The sequence below is a fragment of the Bos indicus x Bos taurus genome, chromosome 7 (assembly GCF_003369695.1).
Source record: "Bos indicus x Bos taurus breed Angus x Brahman F1 hybrid chromosome 7, Bos_hybrid_MaternalHap_v2.0, whole genome shotgun sequence".
NCBI classification, from domain to species: domain Eukaryota; kingdom Metazoa; phylum Chordata; class Mammalia; order Artiodactyla; family Bovidae; genus Bos; species Bos indicus x Bos taurus.
The window spans coordinates 38,675,346-38,693,995 of NC_040082.1; the positions used below are offsets into that span (position 1 = coordinate 38,675,346).

An 18,650-nucleotide genomic window follows, 5' to 3' on the forward strand; every position below is an offset into this window, starting at 1 on the left:
TGGCTTTTCTCTTTAACAGCACCTACAGCTTCCAAGTGGGAATTCTTTATTTCCTGAGATTTTTGGAAGCAAAGTTTCTATCTCCCTAGGCCAAGTCTCCCCTCCTACGATAGGAAGCACTGTTTCCCAAGGTAACTGTAAAATGCCACAACCAACTCTTTTGTTTTCTTACTAATGATGCCCCAAATTCACTTTGCTATGCCCTGGACTGTTACTGGTGATATCCAAATTGCTAAACTACCCTCACTTCACAACTGCACCAAGATCCTAATTGTTCCCAGTTTATCAAACAGCCATCCCGTCCAGAACTGATCCCTGCTTTCTCAGATGCTCCTCAGAATCCTCCAGGGGGAATCTGAACCTTACAAAAAGTTCTTCCCTCTTGTCCAGCACATTCCATAATTCCACTGGGAGATGTGTTCCCTGACTTGTGCCTGGTAGTTTTAACTAAACAGATCTTAACACTTTCAAACAAATTTCAGGAATTGTATTAAGGAGATAAAAATTAAGTGTGAGTGATTCATAGATTACTCATTTTCAGACTATTTTCTGACAATTTCCATTCCTTCATCTTTTGCCCTGTAAAATCAAATATTTACATTGCTATGCTCTATGCACTAAAAATTCTTAGTAAGAGTATGATGAGATTCTCTTAGAGGCAAAGATGTCATTTTGATATCTGAAAGGAACACACATTGTTTTGAAAAATAAAACATTACCAGAACAGATAAGATTTAAGGAGGGGGGGGGCAGGGGAACTGTACTCCAAAATTATTATTTTCCAGTATTTTATTACATATTATTCTTTAAACCAAGGTGGAGATATCTATGACATTGTCTTTCCACAACGAAAAAAGTTTTACAGTATTTTTTTCCTAATGGTAAAATACAGTATCAACACCAGGGGCGAGGTGTTACAATTGCTGAATTGCCCTATGTCTTCAAAGCACCTAGTACACCCTTCATAGAGGCTTTCTAGAACTGTAAATTACTTAAATAATTCAGTGTTACTCACTCTATATGATGTAAATTCGAAGAGAGGAAGACAATTTTGTGTTTACTTTGTCCCCAGCGTGTTACACTACCTGGCTACTAATTAATAGTGATTTTAACTGTTTTAACTTCACGCACTTCGTAGCGCTCCAGCGATGCTTACGCTATTGTCTGTTCTCCGTATGAAATTTGTTTTGTTTTGCTTTACGTCGTAATATTCGTCGACTCTAAAAGAGATGAAAACTAAGGAGCAGAAAAACAGCTGCTTAAACCTAATCCATTCAACTGACCTGCCGTAGAGCTATAGGAACAGCTCGAGATCTCGCGAGACCAGTTTTGCTTGGCCCCGCCCCCCCCGCTCCGCCGAGGCCCAAGTGCGCCTGTGTGGGTCGCCGGGAAAGTGCCGCAGTGGCTGCCGGGAGAGGGCGGAAGTTAGGAAGTAAACATTGGCGATCGTCTTCATTCCTGTCGAACTGTACTAGGGTCAGCAGCGTTGGGACCGGGTAAGGCAATCTTGTAAGAACTTGGAACGAGGAGGAGGGTGAAGGTGGAAAACTCGAGGAAGAGGGCCAGAGGCTCCTAATTCTTGGGAATATCCTCACGGGATTGATGAACGCAAGGTTGAGAAGGGAACGGGGACCGAGAACCAAGGAAGCAGCTGTCCTAGGCCTCAGAAGTGGTACTTGTGTCCAGTCAGACCAGGATTGTGTCTTCAGTGGTTATTAAACTAAGAATTTTAAGGTGCTATTGGAGCTGAACTGTGCTTGTAATTCTTAAGCACTTGAAATGTTGGCCAGTCTGAATACATGTAAAATCCGTATCGGATTTTAAAGAACTGGTTTATTTTTTCCTATGTTGAAATGAAAATGTGTTGGTAATTAGGAAAAATATTGCAAAAAAGTAATTTTATCTGTTTCTTTTTGCTTTTTTAATATGTTTACGGAATATTTAAAATGACATATAGGGCTGGTGGTACATTTCTCTTGGACAGCATTTCATTTAAGGGTTTTCAGTTTGGGTAGTGGGACATGATATGACCAAATCTGTGTTTGAAAAAATAACACTGCAGTGTGGAGAACTGATTGGCAGGAATCAGAAGAGACTAGTAGGGAAAAGTAATACACTCAGGTTATTGATAGAAGTAGATGAATTCGAGTGATATTCAGAAAGTGAAAATAACAGTACTTCGTGATGAAATAGGTATGGGAATTAGCTGGAACACTTCTGAAAAGGAATGGATAGTGGTATCTTTCATCAGGAGAGGGAACAGTGGAAGAAGATCAGATTTCATAGAGAAGATTATGAATTTGTATTAAGACTAATTGAGTTCAGTTTTCTTTGAGACATCTAAGTGGAGGTACTTTGAAGTAAGCAATTGGACTATATTTATCTGAAGCTCAGAAAAAAGATCTGAAGTAGAGAAATAAATTGGAGAGCCAACAGTTGTATATCGTGGCTATTGAAACCTTGGAAATAGATGAACTTGTCTTCTGGTGGAGTTTATAGAGTGATGAAGAATTGAGCCTTGTGGAATCCAAAATTCAGTAACTGGGCAGAAATGGAAGAACTTATGAAGGATACAGGAGGAGCAGTGAAAGGGGTACAAAAAAGCCCAGGGAAATACGGTGTCACATCAGCCAAAGTATAAGAATATATCAAAAGGGGGAGGAACCGAACTGAAAAATGTCCAGAGGACTTAGCACATTGCTAACGTAGAGGTATCTTTGGAGCAGCGAGGGGAATGATTGAGAAGGGCAGCAGATAATGTGGAAATAGAGATAATGAATGTAGGTGATCTTAAATCGTCCAGTTTTTAAGAGGAACAGAGATAGGACCCTGTGTACTCAATAAGGATTCAGATCAGATCAGTCGCTCAGTCGTGTCCAACTCTTTGCGACCCCATGAATCGCAGCACGCCAGGCCTCCCTGTCCATCACCAACTCCCGGAGTTCACTCAGACTCACGTCCATCGAGTCAGTGATGCCATCCAGCCATCTCATCCTCTGTCGTCCCCTTCTCCTCTTGCCCCCAATCCCTCCCAGCATCAGAGTCTTTTCCAATGAGTTAACTCTTTGCATGAGGTGGCCAAAGTACTGGAGTTTCAGCTTTAGCATCATTCCTTCCAAAGAAATCCCAGGGCTGATCTCCTTCAGAATGAACTGGTTGGATCTCCTTGCAGTCCAAGGGACTCTCAAGAGTCTTCTCCAACACCACAGTTCAAAAGCATCAATTCTTCGGCGCTCAGCTTTCTTCACAGTCCAACTCTCACATCCATACATGACCACAGGAAAAACCATAGCCTTGACTAGACGAACCTTTGTTGGCAAAGTAATGTCTCTGCTTTTGAATATGCTATCTAGGTTGGTCATAACTTTCCTTCCAAGGAGTAAGCGTCTTTTAATTTCATGGCTGCAGTCACCATCTGTAGTGATTTTGAAGCCCAGAAAAATAAAGTCTGACACTGTTTCCACTGTTTCCCCATCTATTTCCCATGAAGTGATGGGGCCAGATGCCATGATCTTCGTTTTCTGAATGTTGAGCTTTAAGCCAACTTTTTCACTCTCCTCTTTCACTGTGATCAAGAGGCTTTTTAGTTCCTCTTCACTTTCTGCCGTAAGGGTGGTGTCATCTGCATATCTGAGGTTATTGATATTTCTCCCGGCAATCTTGATTCCAGCTTGTGTTTCTTCCAGTCCAGCGTTTCTCATGATGTACTCTGCATAGAAGTTGAATAAGCAGGGTGACAATATACAGCCTTGACGTACTCCTTTTCCTATTTGGAACCAGTCTGTTTAGTGTGGTAGAAAAGTTTGAGACACATATGTAGAGAGGAAATAAGGAATATATACATGAAAGGATGAATCTCATGAAATTTTAAATGCATGTGCATGTCTCTCTCCACTTAACCAATTAGAGTTGAAAGCACAACTGCAACAGTATAGAAATACATCAGTGGAGGAGAAGGAGACCTTTCCCTTACAGATGCTATGAAAGAAAAAGAACATATGAAACATTCTATATAACCCACAGTATGTGTTATTAGGGTGTACTTTTGATAGTTTCTCTGGTGAATTCAGGAAGGCCTAGTTTATTCTAATAGATACTTCTTCCTTTTCATGCAGGAGGCCAGATAACCATGTCAGCTGCAGCTGTGGATGCAGCTAATGCAGCCCCCTTGTCGGGGTCCAAAGAAATGAGTTTGGAGGAACCAAAGAAGATGACTAGAGAGGACTGGAGAAAGAAGAAGGAGCTAGAAGAACAGCGAAAATTGGGTAATGCCCCTGCAGAAGTTGATGAAGAAGGAAAGTAAGTACTTAAATTTTTTGCAAGATCTATTCATTCAGAATTCAAATTCATGTCTACTTAGTTTACCTATTTCTCATCCTTTGCTTTGACAGTAAACCATCTTTACCATTTCCATCATTTTTGTTTTCATTTATTGTATCAAACTCATATGTATAAAGTTTAATAAATAATAATGAAGGACTTATAATGATAACTATGGCCCTTTTTAGTTCTTCCCACTCCCTGTCCTACTGTATACAAGTGACTACAGCTGACCTTGAACAACACAGATTTGTTGTTTTCTCAGTAAGTACATGCAGTGCCACACGATCTGCCACTGGTTGAATCTTCAGATTCCAAACCCATAGGTACAGAGGCCCAGCTGTGCAACTTGAGCTTCCACAGGTTTTGGTATCTGAGGCAGGTCCTGGAACCAGTCCCTCTCAGAGACCAAGCGAGGACTGAACTGTCAATCTATTTTGAGTGTTTCTGGTTGATACCTCTGAATCTAAATAACATACCTATACTACTACTATTATAATCAACTCGACATTATTAACTTCTTGTTCTGATAAAAGATTAATCTCACTAACATATATCCCTATGTTCCTTCATCTCTTCTGCATCTTTAGTTACATGACTATTTTTAGTTTCTCTAAAATGTTTTCAGTCTAATATATTTTATTTTTAACTCTTTTTATTAATAGTGATAACAAGTATATTCTCTCTCCCCCTCCCACTGCAATATCTCTATCCTTACATTCTACAACTTTTTTTTTAAAAATGTTTTGTTTTTTTTTTACAGAGACATCAATCCTCATATTCCTCAGTATATTTCTTCAGTGCCATGGTATATTGATCCATCAAAAAGGCCTACTTTAAAGCACCAGAGACCACAGCCAGAGAAACAAAAGCAGTACAGCTCATCGGGAGAATGGTATAAGAGGGGTGTAAAAGAGGTAGGTACGCAACATGTATATATGTGTGTAGAAATGGAAATTTTTAAGAACTTAATATAAGAACCTCTAATGTAATATATAAAGTATAAACAGATTACATGACCTTTTATCTGGTATTAAAATTCATAATACATACTACTTTATTTTCTATATTTTATAAATTTGATATTGCTAAAATCTTTAAGCTTTCTCATTTATAACTGGTTTTCCTCTTAACAAATAAGTCATTTCATTAGGCAGTACAGTAATGAGAGCCAAAGTTATTTTTAACTTATTTAGATAAATAAAAATTTTCATTGGTTTTCTTTATATCCACTTACAGAATTCCATAACTACTAAATACCGAAAAGGAGCATGTGAAAACTGTGGAGCCATGACACACAAAAAGAAAGACTGTTTCGAGGTAAGCTCACATTTGAGAATTTTGGAAACTGCTGTCAGAGGGTCTCTTTCTTTATTTGTGTCAGAGAACTTAATTCTGTTTTTTAAATTACCTATATTTAGGTACAAGTTAAATGAAAACATTAATTTGAATGAAATTAGTTCAGCACCGTCAAAATTTTTTGCAGGACTAACTGATAATTGAATAAACCATAAAGTCCCATGGTATGTTCACACTGCTCTGTAAAGGTTATATGAAATTTTCCTCATGGCTTCAGATACTTAGGGGAAAATTTTAATCTTACTCTGTTTTCCAGAGACCTAGGCGAGTTGGAGCAAAATTTACAGGGACTAATATAGCTCCAGATGAACATGTCCAGCCTCAGCTGATGTTTGACTACGATGGGAAGAGGGATCGGTGGAATGGCTACAATCCAGAAGAACACATGAAAATTGTAGAAGAGTATGCCAAAGTTGACCTGGTAAGCACAGTTCACTGCTTTCCTGCTCTCCTTAAAGAATGTATATTTTGGTATATCTGTAGTTTAGCAACTCTGTGTTTTGTCTTTATGCAGTATAAAAATGATTGCATTTTTATTGTAGTAGTAAGCCTAATTGAATAGTGAAATAAACAGTATATACTAACCCTGTTTGGCAGCAGTTTCTTTTTACTTTATTCTCATAGTGTCCATTACTCCCTGATTTAGTTTGCAGGAAATACTGGAAGCATGAAAATAGATTCATGTTCAAAACTTTTGGCTTCCTGAGGTTATAAACTCTTGGCTCCCAGACTGTATCTTGCCTATGGGCCTGTTTTATAGTTGTCTCACATAGCATTTGAGGGTGGAGAAAGAAGAATGGGATAACTCCTTTCAGGAAACTGAATTTTATTTTAATGTAATCTCAGTTTTTTCTGTTATGATTTCACCTACTCACTCCCATTTTTTAAAATACCGTAGTCACTTCTGTTTTTTGGTTTTGTGTTCCCCCCCCCCTTTTTTTTTTAAATAGAGTTAACATTTAAGACCATGGGATTTCACATTTTAATAAAATCTGAATTTTATCTTTTCTCAAACAATGAAATATGTGGTAATCCTGGGCCAGCCGGGGAAGAGTCAGTCATCTGGAGTCAAGTGGCACCTTGTCAGCAAGGCTTGCTCCCTGCAGTTTATCCCTAGTGCTGTCTAGCTTGGTTTATATTAATGCCTGACTCAAACAGGACTTTATAACTCTTGCTTAAATATGGCCAATTGGATCTGACTCATTTTCATTTTGGGTTTTTTTTTTAATTTATTTTTTATTAAATGAAAGATTCTTTAAATTCTACAGTGCTTTAGAATTTTCAAAAGTTTGACACACATGATTTCATATAATCCCATAATAAACCCCCTTTTATTAATCTCCTACCTGCCTATTGCCCCTCCCCTTTTCTTCTACCAATTGGTAACCACTGGTTTGTTCTCTGTTATCTATGAATCTGTTTCTTTCTTGTTTTATTCAGTAGTTTGTTGTATTTTTTAGATTCCGTATAGTACTTGTCTTTCTCTGACCAATTTCACTTAGTATAATGCCCTCCAAGTCCATCCATGTTGCTGCAAATGACAAAATTTCATTCTTTTTTATAGCTAAGTACTAGTCCATTGTATACCACATCATCTTTATTCACTCATCTGGTTTTTTAATTAATTTTTATTATGATACCATTGCTTATTAGTTTCTGCTACACAACAAAGTGAAACAGTTGCATATATACGTACACACCTCCTTTTTTAGGCCACTACAGCATTGAATAGTTTGGGGCATTTTTTGTTTGTTTTTTGGCTGCCCTCTGTAGCTTGTGGAATCTTAGTTCCCCAACCAGGGATCAAACCTGGGTCCTTAGCAGTGAAAGCACAGAGTCCTAACCATTTGACTACCAGGGAATTTCCCTGAACTCGTGTTCTTCAGGAACCAGAGGTCTAGAGCTACAAGACAGCTTTGTCCAGTGACCTTTTCTGAAAACAGTAAACTTATGCGTTTTATTGATATGAAAACTAAATCTCATTTGATGGGACTTCCTGGTGGTCCATGGCCAGAACTCCATACTCCCAGTGCTGGGTGCTGGGGTTCATTACCTTGTCAGGGAACTAGATCCCACATGCTACAATTACGGGTTTTGCATGCCACAACTAAGACCCAATACAGCCAAATAAATAAATTAAAATAAATATATTTAAAAAATTAAATGTTCATTTGAATATTGAAAGTAAATTTCAAATGTTTCTTTTTCCTTAGGCAAAACGAACGCTGAAAGCCCAAAAACTCCAAGAAGAATTAGCCTCAGGAAAATTAGTGGAACAGGCTGTAAGTAACAAAATGATTGTTAAAAAATTTCAAACTCATAGTAAACAAAAAATGAAGATTGACCCAAAAATTCATTTTATATCTCTCCAGTTAGAAGAAAGTTGAGAGAGAGAGAGAAATGGTATCAAGGGGAAAGAGAAACTGACACATTAAAGGTTCAAGGGACTATAAATTGATGCAGTCATTTTGGAGAGAATATTGCCATAAAACATTTATATACCTTTTCTGGAATTAAATTAGTAGATCCATCCATCCTAAAAATTTCTTAGTATTCAGAAAAATCATTTTGCACAAAAATGTTCACTTCAGCACTTTTTACAACACTAAGAAATTGAAGATAGTTTAATAAGGAATTAGTGAAGTGAGCTATCCTTCCTGTGCATGAGAGAATGTTGCATAGCTCTTAAAATGGCTTTCATCAAGCTTAGTAACAACACTGGAGAACACATATTTTAATAACACATGTAAAATATCATATTACCTTACAGGGAAGACGACTAGAACACTAGTTCTCATTTAATATAGAGATTAAAACACTAGTTCTCATTTAGTATAGAATTAGTGGATTTTTCTTTTTATTTATTTTAGCGTTTCCTACACTTTGAACTTGTAAGGCAAAAAGAATTTGCAAACTAAAAAAAAAAAGATATATTGCAGACAGGTTTTTTCCTATTTTTCCCCCAGTCAGTCAATTTAATAGTTAAGTTATGCTTATTAGAGTTGTGAGAGTTTCTTTTTAACAAATTTATGGTGTCAGTAAAAAACATTTTCAAGTTACCAAGTTTAAATTTCTAAAAGGGACCTTTAATAAGTGAAGTCGCTCGGTCGTGTCCGACTCTTTGCAACCCCATGGGCTGTAGCCTACCAGGCTTCTCCGTCCATGGCATTTTCCAGGCAAGAGTACTGGAGTGGGTTGCCATTTCCTTCTCTAGAAAGGGACCCTTAGCAAGTATAATTACAAAGCAAACAGAACTAGGTAAGTTAATCACCAAGTGAGTAGTCACAGAGGCAGGTTCAAAGCGCAAGTTAACAGAGAGATGATGTTAAAATCTAGCTGTGCCCCTAGCTAGCAAGATGGTCCTGGAAAAATTAATTTGCTTCTCTGAGCCTCAGTTTATCATCTCTAAAGTAGAGATAACAACGCCTACCCACCCCAACACACACACACACAGGAGGCTTAGCATACATGTCACACAGTAAACACTTGGTAATTGGTAGCTAGTGTTGTGATTGTGAATCATTACCAACTCTGGAAGAAAGAAGAGGGCTTTTTTATTGTTTTTCTAATATGTTCTCTGTTGTGTCTTGTAAACATATTATAATTTATTTTCCTAGTCAAACTTAAATGTTTGTAAGGGACTGCTGAGTTTTGCCCATTTGGATGTGAAGATTAACTACATATAGTAGGACTGTGTCTACTGTAGAGATTTAGCAATATAAATATCCTTTGTTGAACTGGCAACTTGCAAGAACTCAAAAAAACGCTTTAAAAAAATTTCCAATTTTGAAAGTAACACATACTCAGAAAAAATATATAGAAAATTATAAAGAAGACAAATATTCCTTATGTTAACCATTAACATTTTAAAATAGGCCTTTTAGTGTCCCAGTCCACTCCCTCACATATATCCATGTATTGTATGATTGTAATGCAACATGTTTTTTAAATGGATTCATCTTTACATTCTCGTTTATCATCTACTTTTTCAATTAAATAATATACAGTACAATGAGGACTTGTTTTCTGTATCATTAAATGCAGACCTTTAACATTTTTTTTTATATAAACTCACATGGTTCAATAATCAAAATAAGACAGATATGCAGTGAAAAGTCTCCCGCTCCTGCCTCAGTCCATCCTGTCTCTAAGCCTCACCCCCCATAATCTTTTTTATTTTTCTTACAGCTCCTTTCAGAGTTTCTTGTGTAAATACAAATACAAATATATAATCTAATTCCCATCTTTCCCTCTTCTTTCCAAACAAAAAAAGGTAGCAAAGTATGAAAAGAAAAAAGAAAAGTGAAAATGTTAGTCACTCAGTTGTGGCTGACTCTTTGCGACCCCATGGACTGAAACCCATCAGGCTCCTCTGTCCATGGAATTCTCCAAACAGGAACACTGGAGTGGGTAGCCATTCCTTTCTCTAGGGGATCTGCCCAACCCAGTGATGGAACCTGGGTCTCCTGCATTACAAGCAGATTCTTTACCATCTCACTCACTAGGGAGCCCAAGAAAGAAAGTGAAAGTTAAATCACTCAGTTGTGTCCCGACTCTGCGACACCATGGATGTAGCCTACCATGCTCCTCTGTCCATGGGATTTTCCAGGCAAGAGTACTGGAGTGGGTTGCCATTTCCCTCTCCAGAGGATCTTCCCAACCCAGGGATCCAACTTAGGTCTCCTGCATTGTAGGCAGACTCTTTACCATCTGAGCCACCAGGAAGTTAGGGAGCCCAAAGTATACATATTAATATTTTTCTGCACCTTGGACAAATCACGTTAATGGTTGTTCAGTGTGTATTGAGTGCAATAATTTATATAACCATTCATCTCTTGTTGATTTGTTTTTTTCAGTTATCTGTACAGTAGTATATAACATTAGAGTCTTACATAATACATACATCTTTATATAATAGACATACTAATTTCCTTACAATAAATTACTAAAAGTGCAATTGTTGATGCACTGAATATGCATATATAAAATCTGATGACTTATCACTTAGCAAGCATTTTAAAAGGCTGTACTAAAATTTTTGCTTCCACCAATATACTGTATATATATATTTTTTTATACATACATATTTCCACATCCGCCTACTGAGCTATAAGATGTGAAGCCTTTTAAAGGGACATAATGAAATACTGAGCACTTTGTTCCAGGCATTTTGTGGAGTTAGAGAATATCCTGACCAACTACTAATTAAGAAAGGGTGTCTTTGAGGCATGGAGTTCACACCTCCTCAAATCACAGTATGTTGTCACCTGAGTAGATTTCTTCATTGCTGAAATTTTACAAAGGCTGTTTTGCCTCTAAAGATACTTATTACATGATCCTGGTAACTTTGCTTTTGGCCTTAATAGAAAAACAGTGAAATTTAATGAAAATGTTATGTCTGATGATAAAAATGTATGAAATGAATATTTATTAGGTATATTGATCAACTTAATCTTTCTATTACATTTTTGTGATTATAATCCTATCAATGAAAATTTTGGATTTGTAGACAGTCTGATAAAATTATTCACAATGACATACTTGTATTTAAAACTTCTGTGCTCACTACAGGTGAGAAATATGAGATTTTGTTCAGTTAAATTTATTATTTTAACTATGTTTTTTAAAGTGTTAAATATTCATTTGATTCAGTATAATAAAATCACAAATTCATTTTCTTCTTTTGTGGCATAGAATTCTCCGAAACATCAGTGGGGAGAAGAGGAACCGAATTCTCAGACGGTAAGACATACAGGTCCTATCAGGGTACACATTAAGGTTTAAATTTCTGATGGCTAATGTTAGTAATAACTCATGATAATAATAATAAGCTTAAAGAACACAAGGAGTAAGGGTTGGGTTAAAGGGAAAATAAGAGCTAGATGCTGCTCTTTTTTTCTTGAATTTTTTTCCCCTTCTCTCTTCCTCTTTCAGGAAAAAGATCATAACAGTGAAGATGAGGATGAAGATAAATATGCAGATGATATTGACATGCCTGGACAGAATTTTGACTCTAAGAGAAGAATTACTGTCCGGAATCTCAGGATTCGAGAAGATATTGCAAAAGTAAGCCTTGCCAATTTAACATACATATTCAGAAAACATTTGTCTTCCCAACCTAAATTTTGTCTACTCATATGGTATCTGGATAGTATATGGGTAATATACTCAGTCATTCCAAAGTAGATCATTCTGGATTTCTTTCTCTTCAGCTGTACTCCCAGACATGTGCATACGCACACACACACACACTCACTCACTCACTTAATTGTCTCCTCCTACTGGTCTTCTAAAATCTTTGATGAAAGTAAACATTAACACAGTCTTAAAATATGTTTTTCTTTCTAGTATTTGCGGAATTTAGATCCAAACTCTGCTTACTATGATCCCAAAACTAGAGCGATGAGAGAGAATCCCTATGCGAATGCTGGAAAGAATCCAGATGAGTAAGTAACAAGTTCACTGTAAAGATTTCAGGGTAGGGGAGGGAGTTTTTATTAATAAAATGCAATCTGAATTAAAATGAGTATCTATGATTGGGTCAGAAAAAAATTTCCTTAATCTCTGAAACAGTTTTTTTTTTAATTTATTTTAAACAGAGTCAGCTACGCGGGGGATAACTTCGTTAGATACACAGGTGATACCATATCAATGGCCCAGACACAATGTAAGTGTTTCTTCTATGTCAAGGTATTTTATGTCAGCTCATAAGAAATTTGGGGGCATTTTTTTAAAGCTTGTTTTCAAGAAGCCCGCAAACAGTGTAGCTGACAACTCATTACGATGGTTTTAATTACCCTAGTGTTTGCTTGGGAAGCCTATGACAAAGGGTCTGAAGTGCATCTACAAGCAGATCCTACAAAACTAGAGTTATTGTACAAATCCTTCAAAGTCAAGAAAGAAGACTTCAAAGAACAGCAGAAAGAAAGCATTCTGGAAAAGGTGATTATGATCGATACACAGTCCATGTTAATCCATCGGGATTAGGTGCAGTTGGTATACAGTATCAGTATAACTATATCATTGAGCTTTTACAGCAAAACAAGCCACCTCAAAACCTAATAGTTTGAATAGGCATTTCTTATTTCTCACCGTTTTGTACATCAGCTGCGTCTCCTGTTCTGAGCCCGCCTATCTGAAACCAGATGATCTAGACTGGCCTCCCTTTGGTTTCTAGCAGGTAGCAGGCCTCCTCTGTCCCAAGGAGGCCTCACCTCTACCCCACATGGGTTCTCATCCTCTGATAGGCTAGCCCAGATTCTTTACGTGACATTCTCAGGATACCAGAGATTAGCGACAAAGTGTGCCCTGGTACACAAGTGTTTTTCAGGTCTTTGCTTACATCATATTTGCTAGTATTCCAGGGGCCAGAACAAGTAACATGGCCAGGCCCAGATCCAAGGGATGAAGCACCAAAATCATGTGGCAAATGGGCATGCATACAGGATAAGGGGAATTTCATATGAGCCTTTTATAATTCACCACACTCAACAGATGAATAGCAATTGAGACATCTTTTATTTGCCTATGAAAGTTTGGTGGCTTTTTTTCCACTGTGTTTTATATAACAAAGCCCATGAATAATAGTCCTCTAATCTTTGTGATTGGAAATAAACCCCTCAGTAGAGATTTGAATGCAAATCTTTGTAAAATATATTTAATAATGATCAATGTCCTTTTAGTACGGCGGTCAAGAACACTTGGATGCTCCTCCAGCCGAATTGCTTTTGGCTCAGACTGAAGACTATGTGGAGTACTCAAGACATGGGACAGTCATCAAAGGACAGGAGCGGGCTGTCGCCTGCTCCAAGTACGAGGAAGATGTGAAGATCAACAATCATACAGTATGTGTTGAACTAGAATTATATTGTGTCCTTGTTAGCATTTTGTTCTGGATTATATTTTCCAGTAGTAAGTCATTGTTGTGTTTTGGTTTCTTGTATTTTAACTTTCTTATTTTTAACAACTTTTAAAGGTTATATTCCATTTACAGTTTTTACAAAGTATTGGCTGTATTGCCTGCATTGTACAGTACGCCCTTGTGGCCTGTCTTATACCCAGTAGTGTGTACCTTCCACTCTCCAGTCCCTGTGCTGCCTTGCCCCTCCTCTCCATTTTAACCACTTGTTTGATCTGTGAGTCTGCTGCTTTTTTTCTGTATTCACTAGTTTGTTGTATTTGTTTAGATTCCACATGTAAGTGATATCATATAGTATTTGTCTTTGACTTATTTCGCTAAGCATAATGCCCCTTCAAGTCCGTCCATGTTGCTGCAAATGGTAAAATTTTATTCTTTTTTATGGCTGAGTAGTATTCTGTTGTATACCACATCTTCTTTATCATTCATCTGTGTTTTAATTAATTTTTATTGTAATACTGTTGCTTTATTCCCTGTATTTCCTATAAATAGGAATTCAGATACAAAGGCTTGATATAAGTTAAATATTTTGACAGGGACACTTCACAAATGACAAAGTATATATCATATTGCATATTGTATCACATGATAAAGCTTATTTAATTTGCTGTACTTTTATAGTACCCAAAATACACTTGTCTCTCTAAGTAAGAGTCAAAAACCTAGCTACCTAGTAAGAGCCAGGCCAGTAATCATGTATGAGTGAAATGAGCCAGACAGATTTTACAAACTAGAGAACACAAGCCCTGTCTAAAAGAAGCATCCACTGGTCAGCAACAGGCAGTTACTGACAAGTGTGAATATGCCTAGAATTTCCCAATCCTTCTGAATTTTTCAAGAGAAGTCAAGTAGCCTAGTTTTTTTAATTTGGGTCGGGGAGAGTGAGAATAGAATGTAAGACCATTGTAACCACACACTTTCCCCATTAGCTAACCCTGGAGTCCCTGTAATTATCACTGTTTATCACCAGCATGTGAGACTAACCCAACAAAGACCTACTATATAGCACAGGGCACTATACTCAATATTTTTTAATAACCTATGAGAGAAAAGAATCTGAAAGAGAAAATATATATATATATGTATATATTCTGTGCTGTACATCTGAAACTAACATGACACGGTAAATCAGCTATACTTCAGTTTTTTGAAAATAATACGATTAATTAAAGATAGGATTTTTTTACAAAGAAAAACAGTATATGAGAAACCTTAGTTTCAGGCTCCTTTTTAAGTAACCTCTCTCTCTCTCTCTCTGCAGCATATCTGGGGATCTTACTGGAAAGAAGGCCGATGGGGATACAAATGCTGTCACTCTTTTTTCAAGTATTCCTATTGTACTGGAGAAGCTGGGAAGGAGATTGCTGTAAGTAATTGTCCTCTAGTTCGTAAAAACAGCCAAAGCTCTTAGGTCAAAAATCTGTATGAAACATAGATTTTTATGTTTCAAATTTTAACTTTTTCCTAGATGATTGGTAGCTATGATACTCAAGTTAGATTACACATATTTTTCCACAGAATTCAGAGGAATGTATTATAAATGATGCAACTGGAGAAGAATCTGTGAAAAAACCTCAAACCCTCATGGAGGTATGTCCATGATCAGTTGTCCTGAATTTTTAAGTCTTAAAGGGAAGACTTTAAAACTTGCACTAGAACTTTGGTTTTGCGTTAATAACACTGTGTGTAAATGCTCCATTTCAGATCCATCAGGAAAAACTGAAAGAGGAGAAAAAGAAGAAGAAGAAGAAGAAAAGGAAGCATCGAAAGAGCAGTTCAGAGAGTGATGATGAAGAAAAGAAACACGAAAAATTGAAAAAGGTACTTTGTGAAGCCTAAATAAATAGTAAAAGTGACCACAGTCTTCTTTATTTGTAGGAATCTTAGAAAATTATCTTGTCTTATTCCCAAGCTCATTTTTAAAATGAGCAAACAAACTCGAAGACTGGGTGATTTGCTTGGGTCACCTGTCAGGTCTAGAATACAAATGGAGGTTTTGTGTGTCTCCGTATTGCCTGCCTTTTGAACTTTTATTGAATATCACTAATGCACAGAAGAAAAATGGTTGGTATAGCTGTTACTAGAGTTATTGACATGTTCCCCAGAGAGAATTGCCATCTAACACTATAATTGTAAGCTTCAGCAAGTCTTGGGGAAAGTCAGAATTGTATTCTCCAACCAAAGTGTCAGTTGCTGGCTTCTGTCAGTAAAATGAATCTCATTCAGTTTTTGTTGTTAAATAAAATTTCTTCAACATTGAAAATATCATAGGATGTTTTGTGCTCTATGAAAATTTTTGAGCCAGATAATGATTAGTTGTAGCTTGACAGCGATAGAGCTGACTCCCAAGCAGAGGCAATCTAGGTTTTTGATGTAACAATTCATAGTCAGTGGGGTCTTTTGGTACTCTGCCACTTCTGAACCAAAGGGATCTGACTCAGAGCCATGGTACTCATGTATTTCTTCTCACTATAGGCACTGAATGCAGAGGAGGCCCGTCTTCTTCATGTCAAGGAGATCATGCAGATAGATGAGAGGAAGCGACCTTACAACAGCATATATGAAACTCGGGAACCCACTGAAGAGGAAATGGAGGCCTACAGAATGAAACGTCAGAGGCCAGATGACCCCATGGCCTCCTTCCTCGGACAGTAGTAACTCGTCACTGACGGTGACCCAAGACAGACTCTGCTGATACATTCTTTTAGATTCTTGCTGTTGATTATCGATGGAAAAATCCGTATCTGTTCTCGTTAAAGTCAGGAAGCAAGGAATCTACCTGACTTTAATAAAGTATCCAGAAGTCTCATAGTAAATTCATTCCTTTACGCAGTGGAGAACAAAGAAGAAAAAAGTGGTACATTAAGTGCAGATTAAGATTTTATTTCCAATTTTATATTAGTGATGTGGGAAAAGATCTTAGTTCTCCACCTATCATGAATATCTTCTCAACATTTATTTATTAAGTTTCAAACTTTATTTCCTCAATTTTTATGGCCCTTTAGTGTTAGGACTCATTGTGAAGGCAATTAATTACTCTTTCTTGAAACAAGGGCTTCGTTTTTTTTTTTAATTAATAGTAACTATAACTGTAGTTATTTAATAATCATTTCTTTTTACCTTCTCGGGTTTTTCTGATCTGAAACTGATAATCTATCTTGAGCTTTGGGTTACTGGAAGGAAATCTGTGGAACGTGTGAATAACTTTATCCCTGATGTCAGTCTATGTAGTAACAATTCTGTTTCCCACTTGGTTATGAAATTTTGACTTTTAAAACATTCCCTTGTATCTTATACTCAGAACTAAATGTGTTAGCCTTTGAATGGGGAAAAAAGTTTTTCACCCTGAGTCAGTGTTGACTGGTAAGTCCTAGGTCTTTTACCAGTCTGGACAGGAGTATTCAGACACTGAAATCCTCTCCTTTGTCACAGAGAATATGGTTTGTGATACTAATTGCTATTTTAATTGTGATTGCCTTTATATAACAGTCATGAATGTTAGATTTTTAATAGATTGTACAGTATCTGTTGTACCTAATCTTTATAGCCAGCAGGTGTCTCTCGGTAAAATTTGCAAAAAGTGAAACCTGAAGTTGAACGTTTCTTCAGAATATTACAAGCATAGCCAGCCTGTAGGGCTATTCGTATCTGAGAATGATATGATCTTTAAGCTTCTTCTAATAACATTGGGAAGACAGTACTGACAGAGTGGGATGGGTGAAAACAGCCTGTTTAAAACCCCTGACACAAGTACATTGACTTTTAACAGTTCACTGGCTTTTCTGAACTACCAAAACCCACTAGAATATTGCATTAAGTTAACATCTCAGAAATACTGCTGATGGGAAAGTAACTGAATCAGATTGTCAAGTACTGTGGATATACATTGTATCTAGATTCAGACCAGTATGAAACAGTGATGCAAACAGATCTAATTCTTACCTACTTTAAGAATGTCAAAAATTTTTGTTTTCATATTCCTACCTTAACATAGGCTGGTTCAACATAAAATCTGATATTAGTGTCTATTTTGTATTTTATTTATCTTTTGTTAATAAAGATATATAATTGGAAATATTTAACTGAGTGATTTGTAGCATTATTTCAAATATTTGGCAGAAAAGTAGTTTATAGAACTGGCAGGAAGGCTGAGTTAGCTTCTGCACATTTGAATTAGAAAATTTCAGGACACTTTAACTCAAAAAAATGTGTCACCTAACATTTTGGGGCTTCTGTTTTGTGAAACCTAATTTAAGCTGATTTTAGGAAGAATTCTATAATATCTGAAATCATGGCTTATTTCTGTTTCATTTTGGATAAAAGGCAACATCTATAACATTACTCAAGATACAAGCTTTGGTTTTATTATCTCAGTTATAGATGACTTGAGTGCTGGAACTATGTGCTATAGTTTGCACATGTTATCCCTCAGAAGACTTTCATGGGGTGAGTAATAGGATGATATCCTATTTCACAATAAGCATAAGGACTCATTGAGTCCAGGTAGCTTGCCCAGGTCCTAACAGTAAAAGGCTGGGGTCAGGACGTAAACCAAAGTCTTTGACTCTAAGCCTATTCCTTTCTCGAAGGCCCAGAGTTTTGGACCAGGAAGGCTGGTCTTTTGCAGTTTCTCTCATTGACAGAAACCTTAGGCAGGCTCTCGGTGTTTTTATCAGGCTCACCCTCAATACCTGAAAATGAGGTATCTGCCCCACCTTTGACATTTCTCCCTCCCCTAGGCTTGTGGGATGCCTCTCACAAGACTATACAAAAATGAATGCAATGTGATGTCATGAAAAACCCTTAAAATAGATAAGAGGACTGTATTTAGGTTTGTTTCATTCAACATTTTCTAGTTTCTACTTTAGGGTTTTTCCTAAAATCTGATATGGGTTTATTTCTCTAAAGGTCTTGTTTAAAAGAACCTTAAAAGTCATTTCTCTAAGATGGATGCTGATTCTCATCAAATTCACGCACACGCTCTAATTAATGGGGAGATGGGGGCGACCAGCATGGGCGAGAGGACACAAGCTCATCCTCTACCATTTGATCT

The 18,650-nt window shown here is 36.9% G+C and overlaps 1 protein-coding gene across 1 annotated transcript; it reads left to right on the forward strand.

Annotated features, from left to right (window-relative positions):
* The first annotated feature begins 1,389 nt into the window (after positions 1-1,389).
* On the forward strand, positions 1,390-17,676 carry SLU7 (SLU7 homolog, splicing factor). Its single transcript, XM_027545773.1, has 16 exons — positions 1,390-1,496; positions 4,116-4,299; positions 5,084-5,237; positions 5,560-5,640; positions 5,936-6,100; positions 7,893-7,961; positions 11,374-11,421; positions 11,614-11,745; positions 12,028-12,125; positions 12,279-12,346; positions 12,482-12,621; positions 13,362-13,523; positions 14,859-14,963; positions 15,116-15,187; positions 15,302-15,418; positions 16,073-17,676. The coding sequence occupies exons 2-16, from the start codon at positions 4,130-4,132 to the stop codon at positions 16,250-16,252; spliced, it is 1,761 nt and encodes a 586-aa protein (XP_027401574.1). The 5' UTR covers positions 1,390-1,496; positions 4,116-4,129; the 3' UTR covers positions 16,253-17,676.
* The last annotated feature ends 974 nt before the right edge of the window (positions 17,677-18,650 follow it).

What these genes read in the sequence shown, in the direction of transcription:
- SLU7 (XM_027545773.1), top strand. Translation starts at nt 4,130, where the DNA reads ATGTCAGCTGCAGCTGTGGATGCAGCTAATGCAGCCCCCTTGTCGGGG. An exon ending in GAAGTTGATGAAGAAGGAAA is followed by an intron (nt 4,300 to 5,083) that starts GTAAGTACTTAA and finishes TTTTTTTTACAG; the next exon opens with AGACATCAATCCTCATATTC. An exon ending in GCTGGAAAGAATCCAGATGA is followed by an intron (nt 12,126 to 12,278) that starts GTAAGTAACAAG and finishes TATTTTAAACAG; the next exon opens with AGTCAGCTACGCGGGGGATA.